This window comes from Trachymyrmex septentrionalis, unplaced genomic scaffold (genome assembly GCF_001594115.1).
Source record: "Trachymyrmex septentrionalis isolate Tsep2-gDNA-1 unplaced genomic scaffold, Tsep1.0 scaffold9, whole genome shotgun sequence".
NCBI classification, from domain to species: domain Eukaryota; kingdom Metazoa; phylum Arthropoda; class Insecta; order Hymenoptera; family Formicidae; genus Trachymyrmex; species Trachymyrmex septentrionalis.
This window is the reverse complement of record NW_017306091.1, coordinates 1898588-1919146: the sequence shown is the minus strand read 5'-3', so window position 1 is coordinate 1919146 and position 20559 is coordinate 1898588. Positions and strand designations below refer to the sequence as shown.

The window sequence follows — 20559 nt, the reverse complement described above, 5'->3', positions numbered from 1 at the left end:
ATATATAGTAAAGAATATTTTATAATTGTATAAAATCCAGTCCGTTTAAATCCTCTTATTTATATTGAATTTTTAACATATTTGAATGTTGATATAACATTATGTGATTATATGTTATTTGTGAATAAATTGTATTAAATTAATATTCAACATTTGTATGGTGTGTCAAAATAATACAATTTATATAAGTTTAAATATATAAATATAATATAAAAAAATATTTTAAAACTTATAAATTATAAGATAAAATAAATAAATATAAATAAAATAATTTGATACATTAATGTTAATTTAATTTTTTTGTAAATGTGCTTCCAAATTGTTTGCTTACAAATTGTGTATTACGTATTTATTTTTATATTAACTCTTTTACATAATATTTGTGTTACTTTCTAACTTATATATTCATGTTAAAATATCACAACAATTTAAGTAGACCGTTTAATTGGAACACGCGAATTGTGTTAAATTTAATACAAATTTTTTAAATATGTTTAGTCAATTCTTTTTTTAAAATCGTAATGTTCTAAGATACTATAATATGGCTTTGCGATTGGCTGTGACATCTTGACTGTATTTAAGACGATCTTAAAATATAAGGAACGTCTATGAATATTGGCTTACGCTATGTTTAAATTATCTTTCACAATGTAATTGTAAAAAGTCTGCTCTCATCCTCCAAACAATTGATGAATGTTTTTCCGGAATATTTCCAGAAGTCGAGAAGATATTGATACTCCTCGAGAAAATATTTGCACCTGGCGTTGCCGGCCAGTGTGAAATGTTTACAATAATCTTTCTATGTTTTGTTGTTTGGATGCTAGTCAGGTAAGAATTTCTTAATTCATCGATTGCGGAATAATATTTATAAAAATTCGATAAAGTGCGTATGATGTAAAGCATTTTCAAGTCACGTTTTAATAGGTTAGGAAATCTGCCAATACCGACTGTGACAATTCATTGATAATTGCATCAACCAATCATAGTCGAGTATTTTGCTAAGTTAGGTTATGAATGTTTTCTTCTCGAGATTTCAAGATAAACGTTGGAATGCGCTATATTTATTTCATAAGATCGAGTGATTTAAGTTACGACTTCAAAATACGTTAGTAAACAAAGTAATAAAGTATTTTTATTATTGACAATATTATTAATAATATTATAAAATAATTTTCTGTGCAATTTTAATGGACAATGTAATACTATTACTTGTTATATTATTTACAAGTGTTATGAAGATTCGAGATATTATAATTTTTTAACATTTCAGAATTGTATTGTTATTAATTATACATGTCGCTTTATTTTTAATCGCGAAATTTTAAATGTACAATCAAATAGTATATATACAAAAATATTAGATGGTTTTTAAATTATAGGTTAGGTCTAAAGTAGGTGGCTATAATTTATTGTAATTAATGGAGCTTATCGGAGAAAGAAGAAAGTAACAAGAAAGAATTAATTGAATAAAATAAAATAAGGTCTGTGTTTGGCTCACAGCCCTTATTTTATTTTATTGATTATGAAATCTGAAGCTATTATTGTATTTGAATTTTAATTATTAAAGCAATAATTTCTTTCTTTTTCAAGAATGGATAATGCATTAACCAGCACAGACAAGAAAAAGAGGAACAAAGCGACAAGACAGCTGGTTCCAAGCACTGAACGTAAGGTATCTGGATGCAATTGGGAAACATACAAAAATTTGTTTTCTAAGACGAAGACAGAAGAAAGCACTGGAGATAAAACTGTTTCACAGAATCACAGACGTCCAAAGTTTAAAAAAATATACACTACACCAGTTCGTATGGTAAATATATTTATAGTACTATTTTGAATATAAATTTTATTGATTAGTGAATTATACTTCTTGATATATATTTGTGCCAAGTGTAGGATTTACAGGAGCAAACCAGCAAGCAAAATGTCGTGAAAAATAAAGAGAACAAGACTTTGACGAAGCAGCTCGCCATGGACTGCGAAATGGTTGGAATCGGTGATGGTACCGAGAGTATAATAGCTCGAGTGTCAATTGTAAATAAATATGGCGATTGCATATATGACAAGTACGTTAAACCAAGAGAAAAGGTTGTGGATTATCGAACGGCGATCAGTGGCGTTCGACCAGAGCATTTGCAAGATGGAGAAAGCTTTAATATTGTGCAGAAGGAAGTAGCAGATATATTAAAGGGTCGTATTTTAGTAGGCCATGCATTAAAGCACGATCTCAATGTACTGTATCTGTCACATCCTAGAAGGTATTGGCGTGATACTTCGAGATACAAACCTTTCCGTCAAGTATCGAAAGGAAACACTCCCAGTCTAAAAAAGCTCGCGTACGAATTATTAGGTAGAGAGATACAAGTAGGCGAACACAGTTCTGTGGAAGACGCGAGGGCAGCGATGCAATTGTACATGTTGTATAAAAATAAATGGGAGTCGGAAAGAAAACATTGACACGCAGATCTTTATAAACAATATGGTATATTCAGAAAAAAGGCATAGCAGTTATAAAGGTGACAACTATACACAAGTTTTACATGAATTAATGTACATACACAATAATCTTTTTTATGATTATTATCACTAAAATAGTTTATTTGATTATATTCATTAACTTTATATATAAAATTATATATTAATTTATATATTAATTCTATACATAAAACTATATTAATTTTACACTGTTAGAAATTTCGTAATGAATTTAAGAACAGAAGCTCGTGATCATGAGATAATTGAAAAGTACTGAATGATTTAACTGAAAATTAAGTTATATTCATCTTAAATGTAATGTGTATTAAATTTCATGCAAATCCACATAGAATTTTTGTAAAAAATACATTAAATTTCATGAAATTTTATGAAAAGTAAAAATTTTATGTACATAAATATATTTTCAGTTACAAATACATTAATGTAATGTCATAAAATTAATTTAATTTGTGTAACTTGTGTAAAAGTACATTAAATTTTATGATATTTTTAACAGCGTATATATTCCACTGTATACATTAATTCTACAGATGAAACATTATGTAATTGTTATCTTTATAGTTGCTAAGGAAATTTTTCACAAGTCTTTCACAAGTCATCATGTTCATCTAACAAAAAGAAACAACATTAAATATACTCGCAAAATTCCAAGAACAATATAGCGTAATCTCTGTCATTTGTACTTTATGAACGATTGTACAATCATAAGTTTATGATCATATTTAACTATAGGAGGATGTATTTAATAAGCTGTAATAATATAAATATTTTAAATAATAAAAGATATATATTTTACTGTAAGGTAAGCATCTTTTTTATATTACATATTTAATATATTTTAATTAGTTATTATATATTTTTTCCTCTTTTCGATATTTCTTCTATATAAAGATCTTTGAGGAATAAATGATTTTTTAATATTGAAACATCGAGCATTGTGTGCTGCATTTAGGGATAGTGAAATATGTATGTGAACAAGATTGAAGGTCTTCGCATTTATTTGGTAAACACATTGGATATGACCTTATCGGTATCAGCCTTATATTTCCCTCTCTTTAATGATTTATTCCATTTGGTCATTTTGATTTTCACTTCGCCTGTGACATATGTATCTTGTATTCTACTGGATCTCGCTTTTGGTACAAGCACTTTGTGTTTTTCTATTGGTGAGTTACTAACTGTACTAGATTATACTTTATCAACAATTTTATCTTAATTTCATAATGATAAACACATCACAACGTCTATATTGTCTTATCAAATTTTGTCATGCGCGTTCTATTTGCACATATATGATATTACGTTTAACATAAGCTTAGTTGTCTTTAGAATTTAATTCATATCTTCAAGATTCAATCGACGCGACGTTAAAAGTGAAAAGTGTTCTGACTTTGGTAAATTAAATTGAGAAAGTAATATATGAATATTTTAACTCTAATATGTGATAAAAGTGCATAGAAGAAAGGTGTTTGACTTTTGATTGAATCTGTTGTACCTTTCACAAATCTAACCAGTTCGCTTGAAACCGTATATAATCGCCGTCGCGATCGATTTGTAATTTGAACAGGAAAAATTATATAAGCGGATGCACGCTCTCATTCACAGATCTTTTATTAATCTTTCATTAATTATTGAGAAAATCGCAAAACGGCAGAAAACTTTTCTGTTCAGTTTAATTTTATCTGCCTATGAGAGATGATATAATTATTTTCAGACATTTTGTATAAGTTTAATCGCAATTTATAAAAAATATCTCGTCAAATACTGCGATATCAATGAATGCTTTATGACTGCGATTAATATTGCAATAAAAACAAATATAAGATAACTGATTAATATTCCAATTAATATTCCAATTGAAATAAATATGTAGAAGATAGTGGCTCCTCGTGAATTCAAACAAATCGATAACTCTTATCATTCTTGGTCAGAATACATTTAGTTACTGTTAGCTTATATTACTCGTTACAATTTTTAAGAATTAACTCATTGCCATATTTAGGAAGTGACAATTCTTTATTTTTTTTGTTACTTTTTATAATGCCGAAGTAAAATATATTAGATTTACAAATTGTATTATTTAATAATAAATCAATGTTTTATCGATTTGACTTTGGGTGACATCGCTAAGGTCAAGTCAAGGTTGACGATCCTCCCAAGGATGATGATCCTCCCAAGATCAAACCAATAAAGTAAATACATTTTATTAAACCATTTTTGTCTAAGACATTTTTCTCAAAAATGTATTTTTCGAGGTATTAGACTGTTTTTAGATTTTTTTGATATATTTTTAAATGCTCATTACTCGGCTTCTAAGTTTCATTAGCGAGACCGGCTTTACAGGTGTTCATTTGATAGGCTCCTCATTGCTGCAAGTTTGATCAAAATCGGTGAAGAGCAGAGCGTAGCCTCTCCTTATAAGTTAATCTATATATAGCAAACTCTTCTTTATATTAAACTTATCTTAATAAATCTTGTATAATTCTTAATATTATTAATACTTTTATTCATTAATATACTCATCTTTAGAAATTTACATTTTAATTCGCAAACGTAAATTTTTTTATCAAATAAACATATTTTTATCTAATAAAAAATAATGTAATGTATTGAATAGATATATACATAAAGATAAAAAGAAACTAAATTTTATTATTATAAAAATAATGCTGAATTTGTTATCGTTATTGCAAAGATGTAACGATGTTATGTTGTAATCTAATTATAGATAGAAAAAAGTAACGATAATAATTTTTATATGTTAAATTATTTTTCTTTTTATAAAAATATAAACAGCAATGAATATTAATTGTGTCTCTTCAGAAACCAAGCTTATAAATTCTACTTTTTGTAAATCTCTCAATTTTAATTGACATATGATTATATATAATTTTCTCCGCGTTTTATTTTAAATGATTAATTTACCTTGGCTTCTGAAAGACTCCAATTATTCCTTTAATTCTTATCAGAGAAAATTTGCCTCTGTTTCGATCAAGAATATAGAAGCAAAGTGCGGTAGGTTTAAAATATCCGTGTATTACAAAATGAATATTATGCCATAATTGTACTTCATTAACTACGAAATAGCTTGCCGATATAGCTGAAAGTGCCAACGAGGATTCCTCGTGTTCTACGAAGCTTAAACGATCAACGACTGCGTAATCATGAAAATCGCCGTGATCGGCGCCGGAGCTGCAGGACTCGCTGCACTCCGACACTGCGTTTCCGGTACTTACGGCGATCAGGTGGTGTGCTACGAAAAAACAGACCAAATCGGCGGGACTTGGGTCTATCGAGAGCAAACTGGTTTCGATAGATACGGTTTACCGATTCACACTAGCATGTACAAGAGCCTCAGGTATGACGTCTATTCCTTGCAGCCAACTTTCATTTTCCCCTCATAAAAATTTAATTTGAAGATATAATGATCAATTACTCATATTTTGAGTATTAAATTCGCCAGTATTAAATTTAGATTTCTGTAAGGGTTTCTCAACAATTCTCAATCCTGCATAGAGAGTAAGTAATATAAATTTAAATTGCGATTAATATATTTTAATCTTGAATTTGATGTCAGTTTTTTTGCATTGTTTCGTAGAAATGAACCCTCGATGAATTTCATCCTAGCATACATACGTATTACAAACATTTAAATCCATTGCAAATGATTCGATACCATTAATAAGAATTAAATGATATCTAGAATTAATTTACATTTTTTAGAGCTAATCTACCGAAGGAGGTAATGGGCTATCCAGATTTTCTGATACCGGAAGGACCCGTGAGCTATCCAACGCGCACGCAGATATTGGATTTCTTGAATATATATTGTGATCATTTTAAGCTACGCCCTTACATTCGGGTGGGTGCATAGATAGAGGAATATAGCAACGCTAAGTGCTTATACCAAATATCATTTCGTCTACATTTCGTCTGAATTATCATTAAACATGAATTTGAATGCACTATTAAGTACTATTATTATTAGTAACATTATTATAATATATTAATATAATATTATTTTATTAATTTATAGAGTAATATTGATATAGCGTAATTGTATAACTAATAATATACATAATATATGTTATGTTATATTAACTGATATTATAGATCATATAAATTGGTAGTTTATATAATATATTATGAATAAATATATACAATAATAATGACTAGATAGTAATAGCATGACTTGTTATGGCGTATACATTCCAGTTGCTGCATCATGTAGAGCTGGTGGAGCCGGTTGCGGGGAACCGGAAGTGGTCGGTCAAGGTCAAGGACTTTCAGAATGACGCGGTCGCGATCGAGTCGTTCGATGCAGTTATGGTGTGCAATGGCCATTACTTTGAACCCATGATCCCGAACATACCTGGCCAGAACATCTTTACGGGCAAGCAGATACACAGCCACGATTACAGGGTTCCCGACTTTTTCAACGGCAAGAAAGTTGTTGTCATGGGAGCTGGTCCTTCCGGTACATACGACGTACACGCGAAATTATTTATTTCTTGAACGAGATGCTTTCTTTTCTCAATGCCAGCGATTTGGGCAATATCGGTCATTAACATTTTCCTTCCATGATTTTAGTCTTTTTTTTATAGTTTTATTAAAATTTTGTTAACACTATAAACAAACGTTTTTTAGATACTTAATTTTAGAAGTAAGAACGACGAACAAAAAAATCTTAGAAGTTATTCTTGCGATGATTAAAACGTAATATTTTTCTGTCTCGGATAGGAATGGATTTGGCGTTGGAGATATCCAAGAATGCGAATCGCGTGATATTGAGTCATCACCTGACCGAGACCATCGACACCGTGTTTCCCGAGAATGTCGTGCAGGTAAAAGCGCGAATCCAAAGTAAAATCACAGAGAGATACTTTTTTCGCGCAAAGTCAAATATACTTATAAGGCACAATCGCAGAGGTACTTTTTAAGCGACCGTGACGGTTTCTTCTGTAGAAAGGTGACGTAGTGGAATTGACGGAACGCGAGGTGGTTTTTGCGGACGGGACGAAGGAGCAGGTTGATGTCGTCTTCTATTGTACAGGTAGAGTTTCTCCTATCTTTATGGTAATTATTACGATATATTGTCTCATTCTCTCTCTCTAACAATTAAAATAACACTCATTCTCTTTCCTCGAAAGGCTACAAGTACAGCTTCCCCTTTCTCGCCGAGTCCTGTGGAGTGCGAGTGGATTCCAACATGGTCACGCACCTTTGGAAGCATCTGGTGTGCATAGAGAACCCTACTTTGGCATTGATTGGCCTTCCATTCTACGTTTGCGCCTTTAGTATGTTCGATTTGCAGGTATAAAACTTTTTGCTAATCATCTTCCTAAAATCCAAAATATTATTGCGTTTCACCTATGTGTTTCCTCTTTGATTAATTCACCTTGAACTAATAGTGTTCTATATTTTACTCTATATATATATATATATATATATATATATATATATATACCGCGTCTCATCGCATTCAAATTGATACGCTCCATAGAACTAATTCTTTTAACCGATTAACTCTTGTATTGTTGATCTTTCCTCTTTTCTTCTCTAATATGAAAAGAAAAGAAGGAAAGAGACGAATCCCCTTTATGCGAGAAGTTCAGCTAAAAAGAACAAGTCTCATATTTTAAAATATGTCAGACGTACAAAGGCCGCGTGCAATCCACTTTAGACACGCGACATTCCAAGCCCCCGTGGGGCATCCGGAGCGGATGAGATTGTCTCTGAGCGTGGCTGAAAGGAAGGTGGTCGCGCGCGACGGGGAAAAGAATGCTAGAAAGTCTACTGTCGCGCATCCGGCGTGACTATGTGCCAGCAACGGTGATAATGGCAATGTGATTATTTGCAATTTCAAGGTGCGATTCGTCCTACGACACTGGCACGGCGAGAGGCAGTTTCCCGCCCAAGCGGATATGCTGCGCTCCGAAGCGGAGGAAGCAGCGAGACGCGCCGAGAGAGGACTGCAGAAGAGACACTTTCACATGATGGGTCCTGAGCAAGAACACTATTACAGTGACCTGGCGAATGTCGCGGGCATCACGCCGCTGCCACCCGTGCTCTCGAAACTCCACAACGAGAGCAGTATGCGCTTCCTGAAAGACCTCGTGCACTTTCGGGAGGATCGTTACAAGATCATCGACGATTACAATTTCGTTCAACTTTCACGTTGAGGCGGTAGATACAATTATTTAAAAGATTAAATTCCAACTGTGTATTTCATTCAATTTTTAGGAATAGTTCTGTATCGAAAATTGTAAGAAAAATATTCACACTTATTCTCGTTTCTTAATTAATTCTTATTCTTCGTCGTGTGTGTGAAATAAATGTGAACTTTCCTGTCATTCAAGCGTGTGAATAATTATCTTTTTATATCGACTAAAGTTATTTTTCGCGTAGATATAATTGTCTGAAAGTCTAACTGTTCGTTATAACTAGCTGAGAATCTTCTAATTTTCTAAAATTACTAACGAAAAGATATGTATAGCGGTATTTATAATCGAGTCTTATATTTAAGATTGTCTTAAATATAATTTTAAGATGTCACGAACCAATCAGACGGCTGCATGTATTAGCATCTTAACTACTTACGGATTTAAAGTCTACAACGGTTGAAGCTGGATATCTTTAATGTTTAAGTAATTCAATGTGAATAAATATATTATATATGTACATGCATATATATCATATTTATAATCATTCGAACTTCGCGCCGAATTGGTTTTCTAAACTTATAAACACAATCAAACTACTGTAATAATATCACAAATTAAATTAAATTAACAAGCAATTTTTGTTAATTTGATGCTCAATTAGACATCATATTAGAAAGATGTTAATGTGCTGAAAAATTGTAAATAAATTTATTGCAAAAAAAATTTAAACTTTTTGAAGGTGGATTAAAAAAATAAATATAGGAGCATATAGTCATAAGATTTTCACAATTAAAGTCCAATTCTTTGCGTAAATTAAATAAAGATAGGACGATAAAAGAATTCTTTTGATAGAAACTAAGATATCTCGAATTCTTTTATCATCATATCTTTATTTAACTTACTCAAAGAATTAGATTTTATACAAAAATTGTGAGGATCTTTGTTTCAAAAATACAGGAAAATCCTATGTTGGCCAGACAACGGTCTATTAATTTTATATTTCAACAATTATATACCAAGACGAAATTATTATATAATAATCAAATATGAATTTGAACAAAATTGTAACATCGAAGCAATTTGACATACGTAGAAGACTTCCATTATTAATTTAATTGTAACACCAACGTTCTGTTACTGATGATAGTCAAATCTTAACCGAAACGTATACAAATATTATATGTTAACGTATTAATTCGAAATTATTATCTCGCATTATTAATAAAAAGAATCGATTATGAATACCAGCCCGAGCGGGAGCTTCTTTCGAATTTCCCGCAATCGCGTCGGTCACGTGACTCGTCACTCGGGGCGCGCGCGTGACGCAAGCGCAGATGTGGCTGCGGCGGCGGCGGCGGCGACGACGACGACGACGACGACGGCGACGTATAATACGACGGTCGGTTAAATGTCTCGTACGCACGTACGGTACGTACGGTACGAGACGCAACGAGCGGCGGTTCGGTGCGCTGGGTGATGTAGAGTAGTCTCGGGTTGTCGATGCTGCGCGAGTGTATACGTAAAGTTCTCCCTCCCTCTCTCTCTCTCTCTCTCTCTCTGTCCGTTTCACGGAGCGAGTACGCTATCGTCCTGACGTTGCGATGATCGTTTCCGCGGTCCAAGACGAGTGATTCAGTGCTCCGATACGGCCACTCCGACACGGATATCACTTGGCCACACCACCGCCTTGAACCATGACGGTTACGCGTGCTACCGAACGCGTCATCGTGCAGGAAACGCAGCGTGAGTAATCCCCTGTGTTGTCGTCTCGCTGCCACCGCCTTTATCAGGAGAGAAAAGCGGAGTTAACGAAAGAAAAAAAGTTTGCCAAGCAACACGCATAGATACACACACACACACACATACACACGTATGTGTGTGTGTGTGTGTGTGTGTGTGTGTATGAATGCACACATGTGTATATCTTTTCCTCTCTCTTTTTCTTTTGCTAATTTGTCTCACTCTTTATCTCCCCCCCCCTCTCTCTGTCTATCTCTCTATCTTCTTTTCTGCAATAAATATAAGAGCTATCTCTCGATATTCCCGCGTCGTTCCAATGGACGCATCACTTTGTGGCTTGGTAACGTTAACATGCGCGATCGAGCAGATCGGAGCAGATCTCGAATGCAGGTCGGGAAGGGAGAGTCGCGATGTCGTGATGTCGCGTGCCATTGTTGCACCGCACGGGTGCATGTGCCTAGCCACGTCGATGCGGGAGTACTATGAGAGAAAGAGAGATAAAAGGAGAGCGAGAGAGAAAACGACGAGGGAGTCGCCGCAACCCCCCCGGCGTAGCAATATTTACGTTACGTGGCAGGGGAGCGTGGACTCGTGTGAAAAATATGTTCTACTCTTTCCTCTCTCTCTCTCTCTCTCTCTCTCTCTCTCTCTCTCCCTCCCTCTTTTTCTTTTTTTCTCTTTCTCTCTCTACCCTGCCTGTCCCACCTGCATCCACTTCACCTCGTATGCAAAAGCACTGCGGGGAGAAACGAACGGCTAGAATATGCACACCCGCGTGTACTACTTCAAAGAGAACAAGAAAGTCAAAATAGTATCGTATTGACTGAATAGTGACAAAAAAATGACATAAATTCGATCAATACGACGTCGAATTGATATTATTTTGTCTTTCTTGTTCTCCTTAGGACAGTCAAATCCGTCCGTACGGTTCGCTGTCCTCTTTTTCTCTGCTTTGTGTTTAGAAAGTAGGGACTCTATAATATAGTCTGGCCACAAGATGTCAAATATTTGATTAGCCGTTGTTTTATAACTTCGATAAATTAGGAAACAGAGTTTTGCATAACGCATGACGCATGAAAAATGAACTAATCAGATTCCTGCGTTTCCTTCCTTTACAATACAATAAACTCCGATTGGTTGATTTTCTCATGCGTTATGTAAAAGTCCGTACTCCGGCTTTTGGAATAAGATAATATAAATTAGAATGAACATATATGTATACATATAAAATGAGACAGTATAATACTCTTCATTCCCATTCTCGTTTTGACAAAAATTACTCTTGGCCAGACTCGTTATAGAGGCTACGTTCGATTTGCTCGCTCATGCTTTAATCATCATTCTTCTTTTATCTTCTATTTATTCATTAAATATAAAATAAGAGATCTGTTTTTATTCCTGCACTTTCTGAACCGGTGCAGATTAGTTGGAGTGAAACAAACGTATTATTTGTTTCACTTCAACTCGTTGTGCCGGTCCAGAGAGTGCAAGAATAAAAAACAAACTTACCCAAGAAGAATAAATCGTTATGATATCAAAATGATGTCGAAATCGACTCCAAAAAATGATCATTAAAAGTTACCACTCAATCATTTCCAATTCATTTTAATATTATTTCGACGTTATCGTGATACTCGTTTTGCTCGTGTAAGCAGGACAGACGCGCTGAAAGCACTGGAAGCGTCCAAATCGTACGTACATATAGCCAGGATCTCTAGTAGAAAGTGCAGGAGAGCGCCGCTCGAAAGACGAATGGACCTAATGATCGCGCGTCATACGCGATCGCGGCACGCTCGCTTGCGCGCCGCGCACGGGTGAATGCATTCGTAAGAATGCATTCACGTTCGCGCGGCGGCCGCTCGCCTACCATACCCCGCATGCGTGTTCCTCTCTCCTCCTTTTCTCTTTCCATCTCTCTCTCTCTCTCTCTCCCCCTCCCCCTCCCCCCTCTCTCTCTTTCTTCTGGCCCCTCCCTCCCGCGCGCCTTTCCTCGCTTTATGTAATTGCGCTCCGTCCCGCGGACACCTGTCCGTCTGAGAACGCGTGCGGCGATCGGTCGGAGCGGCGTCAAGTTGGGCCTGAAAGATCACGAGCACGTGATCGAATTCGCCAGAATCCGCGTGGATCGGGGCAGATCGAAAATACGTGTCGCCAGGACCGCGCCTTTTGTATTTTCTTCGGATTTTTTTTGTTTTTTTTTTTTCCGCTTCTTTTCGCCTCCCTTCCGCCCCTCCGGAATCTAGCTGGAGTGTAACGTTGATCTCGTTTTCAATGTGGCTCAATGAGACGCTCTCTTATCGAAGGTGAAGATTGCTGAAACGGTTGTAGGACGCTGTAACGGTTGCGGAGATTAAGACTGGATTAAGATCGTTCTACTTTCTACATATCTTCCTTGCTTGTACATGTCGTTTTCGAAATGTTATCAAAGCCGGCGAGCACCCCGACGTTATCGTCGAGGAGAAAGAAAGAAGGGATCCACCGTCCGTGACGCGTGCAATGTGATACGTGACGCGTGTTGCATGCTGCTGTGCTTCGTAGGGACGAGTCTTAATTACGATATAGTCTAGAGATCATTTTCTGTGCATTTTATTTCGTCGTATGTGATAGAACGTAGCAATACACTTCTGTGTGTGTATGTGTTTTCTATTGACGCTCTCTTCCTTCGGAACGGCAATCTTAAGGCTCCAGTGAATTGCTTTAATTATGAGGTTGAACCTTCGACCGTATATACTTAATGCGAGACGATGTTCATCCATCATTCCATCGTTATGCATTGTCTTGTATATGGTCTTTGTGTAAACGATCGAAGGTTTCAACAACGTATTTTATGTGATAATTCATGCATTTTTCTTCTATATTCTACTTTCAAAGAAAATTCCATGGGGGTTAATTTAGTTTCCCGGTACATGTAGATATTAAGCTTTATTTAATTATGTTTACTTCTCTATATATTCTATTTCTCTGTATTTTAAGGAAAATTTCACAAGAATTATTAATTTATTTTTCCGGCATATGTATTAAATTTTCTTTAGTTATATTTATTTGTCTACATTCCATTATTATGTTTGTTTCTCTATATTCTAAAGAAAATTTTATAGAAACTGTTAATTTAATTTTCTAGCATATGTATTAAGTTTTATTTATATTTATGTTTATATTTTCAGCTATATTTATAAGCTGTGTTTAGCTTTTTTTGGAGTTCCTTCCCCGATTGATGGAATTTGTATTCAACTCTTCTTAAGATATTAACGGCAATTTTGCTTAGATTTATTAAGTTACATTTAATTACGGTTTGTGATGTCTAATTAATAAAATTATCTCACGACAGTTACGTTCCTTTTGCCAGGCTTTTGAGACGAACGTAAGGACTCTGAGATGGCCGCGAAAACGGACGACACGGCGTCTATCGACAATCCCAACGATGGTAATTATTTATTGTCTTCGGGTATATCGAGATAATTCAATTTATGGTTCTTTGCAAAGTTAATGTGCGCGTCTCATGTTAAAGGAGAGAGTCTAGACAAAGAGATATTAACAATTGGTGGAAACGATGGAGGAAGGATTCCACCGACGTATCTGTACAATACGGGATCAGAGCAGAGCACAGGAATCTCGGATCAAGAACAAGCCGCTCGAAATCGCACTCCAGCCACGGAGGATCAATTAGGTCCATTACCACCTAATTGGGAGAAGGCGTATACGGACACGGGAGAAGTTTATTTCATAGAGTACGTATGCAATATCGTCTGTACTAATGAGATTTTAATACCCGTTTCTACCAACGTAGTTTAATTTTAATCTTGGTTTAACTTTATCTTCTACATATTTGTGAATTATATTACAGCCATAATACGGGCACGTCTCACTGGCTGGACCCGCGTTTGTCGAAATTTCAAAAAAGATCTCTGGAAGAATGCCTTGACGATGAGTTACCCTACGGTTGGGAGAAAATCGACGATACTCTTTATGGGACGTATTTCATCGATCACGTGAATCGTAGGACTCAATATGAAAATCCGGTGTTGCAAGCGAAAAGAGCGCAACAGAACATGCTTGAGAGGAAGAGTCCTAACTTCACCAGAAATCCCGACAAACTGAAGGGTCAGAGGATACGAACTACTTTAATAAAGAGTTCGCGGGGCCTGGGATTCACCATTGTCGGTGGTGACGATACCGTGGAGGAATTCCTCCAAATTAAAAGCGTCGTGCCAAATGGTCCAGCATGGCTGGATGGGAAGCTACAAACCGGTAATTTCCAGATACCGCTAATTCTCAAGCGTGTAATTCATTTCCGTTTCCGCATCTGTCCGCACAATTGTATTTCTTTTTAGGGGACGTGTTAGTGTATGTTAATGATACCTGCGTGTTGGGATTCACGCATAATGAGATGGTAAATGTATTCAAGTCAATTGGTAGCGGCGAGACGGTATCTTTGGAAGTGTGTCGAGGTTACCCATTGCCTTTTGATCCTAATGATCCTAATACAGAAGTTGTGACCACAATCGCCGTCAACGCGCCAGGTAAAGCAAAAAAATCCTAATAATGCTAATACTTAATATATACTGATGCTTTTATCTGAGAGGATTAGACTTATAGATTTGTTTTCAATAGAAGATCCCGCAATGTACATGGATTTGAACTCGTCTCTCCCAGACAACGGACGTTTCAATTTTCTCGATTCCACATTTTTGCCAGTACATAGTCTGCAAAACGGTGAGAATCTCGCCACGACGTCCGTCAATTCAATGCCCGATCTTTGTATTTCGGACAAAATCAATACGATAAAAAGACCGAGCAGTACGGATATTTTGCTGTCAGAAAGCAGCGATCTGAACGATTGTAAGGATCCGTCATTGTCTTCCAAGCCAGAGTTTCTGAGCATCGCTATTGTAAAGGGAGCTATGGGATTCGGGTTTACGATAGCAGATTCTGCTCACGGACAAAAAGTCAAGAAGATTTTGGATCGTCAGCGTTGTAAGAACTTAATGGAGGGCGATATTCTGGTCAACATAAACGACATCAACGTCAGAAACATGTGCCACTCGGAGGTAGTGCAAGTGCTGAAAGATTGCCCGCGCAGCGAGGAGGCGTTGATACATGTTCAGCGAACGATAATAAAATCGAAAGAGAAAAAGGAGAAGACCGCACAAGACTTTTTCAGAAGTAAAACGCCCACCGCAGATATCTATAGCACTCAGTCGAAAACGGTAATACCCAGCAGACCGAAAACACCATTGATCGACACAAGAAATCGTCCCAAATCGCCAATCGCCATCAGTGCGAGCAGACCGAACTGGAATGAAGTGCAAGGTGAAAACGAATTGAATCCGCTGGATAATCATTACAAGTACTCCGACTATTCACACGGGATGTACTATTCGGATCCGTACAAAGCTAACATTACAACCAACCTATCGGACAATTTCGCAGCAATGAATCTCGACGACGATTCCATCAGGAACGTTCCGAAGCGTGACTGGGTGGCAAACGACAAGTTGAATATTAATAACGATATGTATTCTATCGATATCTCGCATCATAATAATATGCTCAAGCAGAATGGATACATGCACTCCGACTACTACAAGGACGTTTATCCAGTTCAATCGCATTCTCAGTACAATGAGGATTACAATATGTATTCCATTGGACAGGAGCAGAATGTTGACACTGGCGAGATCTGGGATAAGCGGAAAGAGACCACCAGCTTCGAGCACGAACAACCACATTCCAGTTCTATATCTCGGTATGTATATCGTTTCATCATTCTTATTAAAAGAGTTAAAATTTTAAAGAATTTATGATCGTTTTTATTTTCTAAAACTTTCAAATTAATGCTATAACTATTAGATAGATAAAACGTGTTTAAAATTGTTGAATCATTTATAAATTATATATGTACGCAAAAAGTTAAAAAATATTGAAATAAAATTATTTTATTTGATATTAATTCAAGATATCCTCAATATACGAACGAATTGGTTTGTCCAATGGTACCCGATATAGAATGGATAGAAACTTTAGTGACTTTAGTGAGACAAGATACAGGATTTGGATTTAGAATAGTTGGTGGTACGGAAGAAGGATCTCAGGTTGGTTTTAATGATCCGTATTAACGTTACTCTCATATGTTGGAAATCGAGTATAGTCAGGTTTAATAAAAACGGAAAATATTAAAAATATTACGGTTAGCAGGTTTCGGTCGGTCATATCGTTCCTGGTGGTGCGGCCGATCTTGATAACAGACTCAGCACTGGCGATCTGATTATGTCTGTTGATGGAGAGAGCGTCATGAATTCTTCGCATCATCATGTAGTGCAACTAATGATAGCAGCAGCGCAAAATGGCCGAGTGACTCTGGGAATACGACGTCGAATCAATACACAGGAGCATCTTCAAGAGAATCTTCAGTCATCTTACGGTCGGCAGATGAATCTTCAATATCCGTACGATGTTACTGTCACTCGAATGGAAAATGAAGGATTTGGTTTTGTGATAATTTCTTCCGTCAATAAAGCCGGTTCCACGATCGGCAGGATAATCGAAGGCTCGCCTGCTGAAAGATGCGGAAGATTGAATGTTGGAGATCATATTCTCGCTGTCAATCATATAGATATCACGAATGTTTGCCACAAAGATATCGTAAATTTAATTAAAGATTCTGGTTATTCCGTTACATTGACGATTGGATATCCATTAGATGATTGCTGTAGCAATACATCTCTTTCTCAAAAGGTATAGATTTTTAAAAAAAAAGTTCCTGCTTAAATTTCTAATTTAATGATCTAAATTTAGCAATATACTGCTTTAAGTGTATTTTTTGTTTTTTTTTTACTTATTATCCATACTAGTTATAGAACCATTAAAATTTCGAATTTTTTTATTTAGGACGAGCCTACAGGAGATGGAGATGGAGGTCAATATCATGCTGTAGAATTAACTCGGGGCACTCGAGGTTTTGGCTTCAGCATACGTGGTGGCCGTGAATTTCAAAACATGCCATTATTTGTCTTGCAAATCGCAGATAATGGCCCAGCGTCTATTGACAACCGACTTAGAGTGAGTAAAATTTTAATATATTTTGGTTTATAATTGAACAAAGCTAATTGGCTGTTACAAATTAAACAAACAATAAGTAATATCAGACTGATATGTGAATAATACAATAAGTAAAGAAAATTTCTTATTCAGTCTAAGTTTAATGCTTAATATTTATTTATGTGTAAATTTATATATATTCAGCTTTGTAAATTGCGCGTCAATTTAATTTTGGATCTTGAAACGTAATTTTAAACTGAAACTTTAGGGTAGTAATATCGTATTTATTAAATTAAATTGATCAAATTTAATTGATATTGATATACTAAACATAATAATAATTTAATTGATATTGATAATAAGCATCTTAAAACACTGTAAAGGATTAAAACAAAATTGAAATTTTTATTACATGTAAATCCACGTTTTAGGTTTATATTTGTTCGTAAAATTTAATCTTTAATTAGATTTCAATTTAAATTATATATTAGTAATATAATGCGTTTTAAATTATGAATACATATCTATATAATGTGTAATATATGTATGCAAATGTTTTGTATTATTTCTAGATTGGCGATCAGATAATCGAAATAAATGGTATTAATACCAAAAATATGACGCATACAGAAGCGATTGAAATTATACGTAACGGTGGACCATCTGTCCGTCTGTTAGTACGACGTGGCTGCCAGATGCCTTCAGTGGTAGGTGCTCCTCCACATCTCTACGATATGAACATATAGAATTAACCTTTGATAATAACATATTAATCTTAACTTCATGACATTTTCTCCTACTTTTGACGATACTAATGCTAACATTAGCACTGTATATTTCTTTGACGATCTGGAAAACAAAGCTTTTCAGGGTATATAACATTAGGTATGCTAAGTGAAGAAGATGAAAGACAATACAAGAAAAAAAGAATCTCAAATAGACATAATAATTCGCTATTACAATGGAAATGGTAATATAGATACACTGTTAAAAAACAGAAATTTGCTTCCGTTACATGTAATAGAAAAGTTACATGTAACTTTTCAGTTTGCAGATTAAATTTAATTTATTGTCATAAAATTTAATTTAATTCATGTAACTTAAAAGTACATTAAATTTCATGACATTTTTAACAGTGTATGAGAAAAAATGTGTGGTATTGTACAATTCTTTATACAAAGTCATGTGATTTTAACAACAGAAACAAAAAATTTGCATCATTTATAAAAATTATACATATATAATTGATTTTTGCATTGCGTGTACTTCCTTTTTAAGACATTTCGAGATGACGCCTTTACATAATTTAAATAATTACTAAACTGTGTGCACCGCAAATTTACTATCATTATGATGAATGTTTATATTTGCCTTTAAAAATAGCAAATAGCGCTGAGCTAAATTCAACACTAAATGTGATCAATTTGCGATATTTAACGATACACAGTGATAACAAAATTTCTATCGTAATTATGCTTATAGGTGTATTATACATATAATAGTGTTCTCTAAACAGAGAACAAAATTATTCGAGAGGAAACGCACAGATGACTTTTTTTCTTGCAGCTATCATTACGCAGCTTGCGAAGGTTTTAATATAAGAACAATTGTACTTGCTCATCCTAACAAAATATTAGGCTGGTGCTAACCTAGTTTCTTTTAATTGATCTAATCGCAGAGTAAACGTAATTCATCCTAACACGTGTGATAGCTTTGAAAGTATATGTGCCTTGTTGCGCGTGTTCCGTATTTAATGAGATTATTAAGTAAATATACTGCAGCCTTCTCGAAAGTAATTGTAAACCTTCATTGAAATTCATTATAGAGTAATCTCACAATCGACCAAATAAGTATTCGACCGAACCACGAGGGCACCCCGTGCAGGCATTTATCGAAATTACCCGAGAGGGGTATGCCCCGCAAAAAACGTCAAAAAGTTCGATTTTCCATTTCATTGAACTGCTGCTCATCCAAAAACAGATATTTGTAATAGGCGCTTTCAACGAGACGCTTTTTCACACTTTTCAGATGATATGGGATATAAGCTAAGATTTCATAAGATCAAGATTTGCTTTTTTTTTACGGATAGAGCAATTTTCATGGCATTTATGAAATGCGTTTAATCGTAAACTTCCTGTTTCCTCTTTTTTACTTTTTAACGAAAGCAAATTGTTAATTTATACAAATAGCGAATAATGTGTGAGTCATAAGTAACTTATAATAACATATGTGAAAGTACATATGTAGAAAATAGCGCAATATAATGCGTCACAAGAGTGTAAAATTACAAACACTATCTATTTGCTGACGCAAGCAGTATCGATATATACAAAGAATCTCAGAATTCGATATCTTATATCACGTAGAGATGATACAGAGACAGCTGTATATTCATACGCTGTAAAGTGATATTGTAGACTGGCGAATATATTATTATAAATTTATTATTCTTCTGCTCTTCTCAATAACGTTTCAAAGTTGTAGACTTTTAAAATTTAGACTCCTATCATATATAGACACCACTTTGTAAATCTTTTTTAGATAGCGACATAATTGTGGCCTTGACGATAAAGTGTTACGCCTTTTGATAAAAGCACATAAAGAGATCTCGCGTAAGAGAGATAGTGATTGTTCAATTGTTCTCACGCGCGACTCTATCATTTTGGATTATTATAAAAATTTAAAAATTCTATCGATGTCTTGTCTCCCCCTTTTTTCCTAAGTATTTATTATCACTTATATGAAATGTATATGTATGTCAGAGTAATTATATATAAAATTAAGGGCTCATACAACCAAAGAAGTAAATGCACTTATCAGCCATTTTGTTTTGCGATTGAGTGGTGGAAGATCAATATGATAGAATTTATTATTATTATAATTAATCGAATCTCTTTTTCGGGCGACAATTATTCTTACGCCCGCAATTAATACGATTTCTATTGATGTACCATGCATAGCGAAATTATGATAACGAGAACGAATCAGACGGAAGTTTTTTTTTCTTCACTCTTCCTGTCTTTTTTTATGTTTATGAAAGTTACATATTTAAAAGAGTAACGTATATATTTTTTTACTTGTAAAATAGTGAGAGATGGCAGATGTTTGGCACGATTAATGA

General features: G+C 34.8%; 4 protein-coding genes across 11 annotated transcripts in view; 3 read left to right on the top strand and 1 right to left on the bottom strand.

The window, feature by feature from the left end:
- The window catches only part of LOC108755665 (rho guanine nucleotide exchange factor 3-like), a 4911-nt gene extending 4232 nt beyond the window's left edge, over positions 1-679 (bottom strand). Inside the window, exon 1 of the mRNA XM_018498804.1 lies at positions 625-679. The gene's annotated coding sequence lies outside the window, so the exon portion shown is untranslated. The remainder of the gene's footprint in view (positions 1-624) is intronic.
- LOC108755677 (RNA exonuclease 4) lies at positions 667-2521 on the top strand. Of its 3 annotated transcripts, none has more exons than XM_018498820.1 (3): positions 667-828; positions 1591-1810; positions 1897-2521. In XM_018498820.1, exons 1-3 carry the CDS (start codon positions 782-784, stop codon positions 2455-2457), a joined length of 828 nt encoding a protein of 275 aa, XP_018354322.1. In that variant the 5' UTR covers positions 667-781; the 3' UTR covers positions 2458-2521. The 3 variants fall into 3 exon arrangements, with proteins under 3 accessions (XP_018354322.1, XP_018354325.1, XP_018354324.1); XM_018498823.1 differs by lacking the exon at positions 667-828 and adding an exon at positions 1023-1105; XM_018498822.1 differs by lacking the exon at positions 667-828 and adding an exon at positions 1023-1118.
- Positions 2522-3564: 1043 nt separating this feature from the next.
- LOC108755670 (dimethylaniline monooxygenase [N-oxide-forming] 2-like) lies at positions 3565-8713 on the top strand. 3 transcript variants are annotated; one of them, XM_018498810.1, is made up of 8 exons: positions 3565-3662; positions 5584-5854; positions 6220-6358; positions 6712-6973; positions 7237-7340; positions 7462-7549; positions 7647-7810; positions 8364-8713. In XM_018498810.1, exons 2-8 carry the CDS (start codon positions 5661-5663, stop codon positions 8676-8678), a joined length of 1266 nt encoding a protein of 421 aa, XP_018354312.1. In that variant the 5' UTR covers positions 3565-3662; positions 5584-5660; the 3' UTR covers positions 8679-8713. The 3 variants fall into 3 exon arrangements, with proteins under 3 accessions (XP_018354312.1, XP_018354313.1, XP_018354314.1); XM_018498811.1 differs by lacking the exon at positions 3565-3662 and adding an exon at positions 3840-3890; XM_018498812.1 differs by lacking the exon at positions 3565-3662 and adding an exon at positions 3904-4023.
- Positions 8714-9923: 1210 nt separating this feature from the next.
- Positions 9924-19460, top strand: LOC108755648 (membrane-associated guanylate kinase, WW and PDZ domain-containing protein 1-like). Of its 4 annotated transcripts, none has more exons than XM_018498774.1 (11): positions 9924-10403; positions 13747-13824; positions 13909-14128; positions 14245-14648; positions 14732-14920; positions 15015-16146; positions 16357-16492; positions 16593-17135; positions 17289-17459; positions 18011-18145; positions 19264-19460. In XM_018498774.1, the coding sequence occupies exons 2-11, from the start codon at positions 13776-13778 to the stop codon at positions 19426-19428; spliced, it is 3144 nt and encodes a 1047-aa protein (XP_018354276.1). In that variant the 5' UTR covers positions 9924-10403; positions 13747-13775; the 3' UTR covers positions 19429-19460. The 4 variants fall into 4 exon arrangements, with proteins under 4 accessions (XP_018354276.1, XP_018354275.1, XP_018354272.1 ...); XM_018498773.1 differs by having other exon boundaries at positions 15012-16146; positions 16596-17135; XM_018498770.1 differs by having other exon boundaries at positions 15012-16146.
- Positions 19461-20559: the final 1099 nt, after the last annotated feature.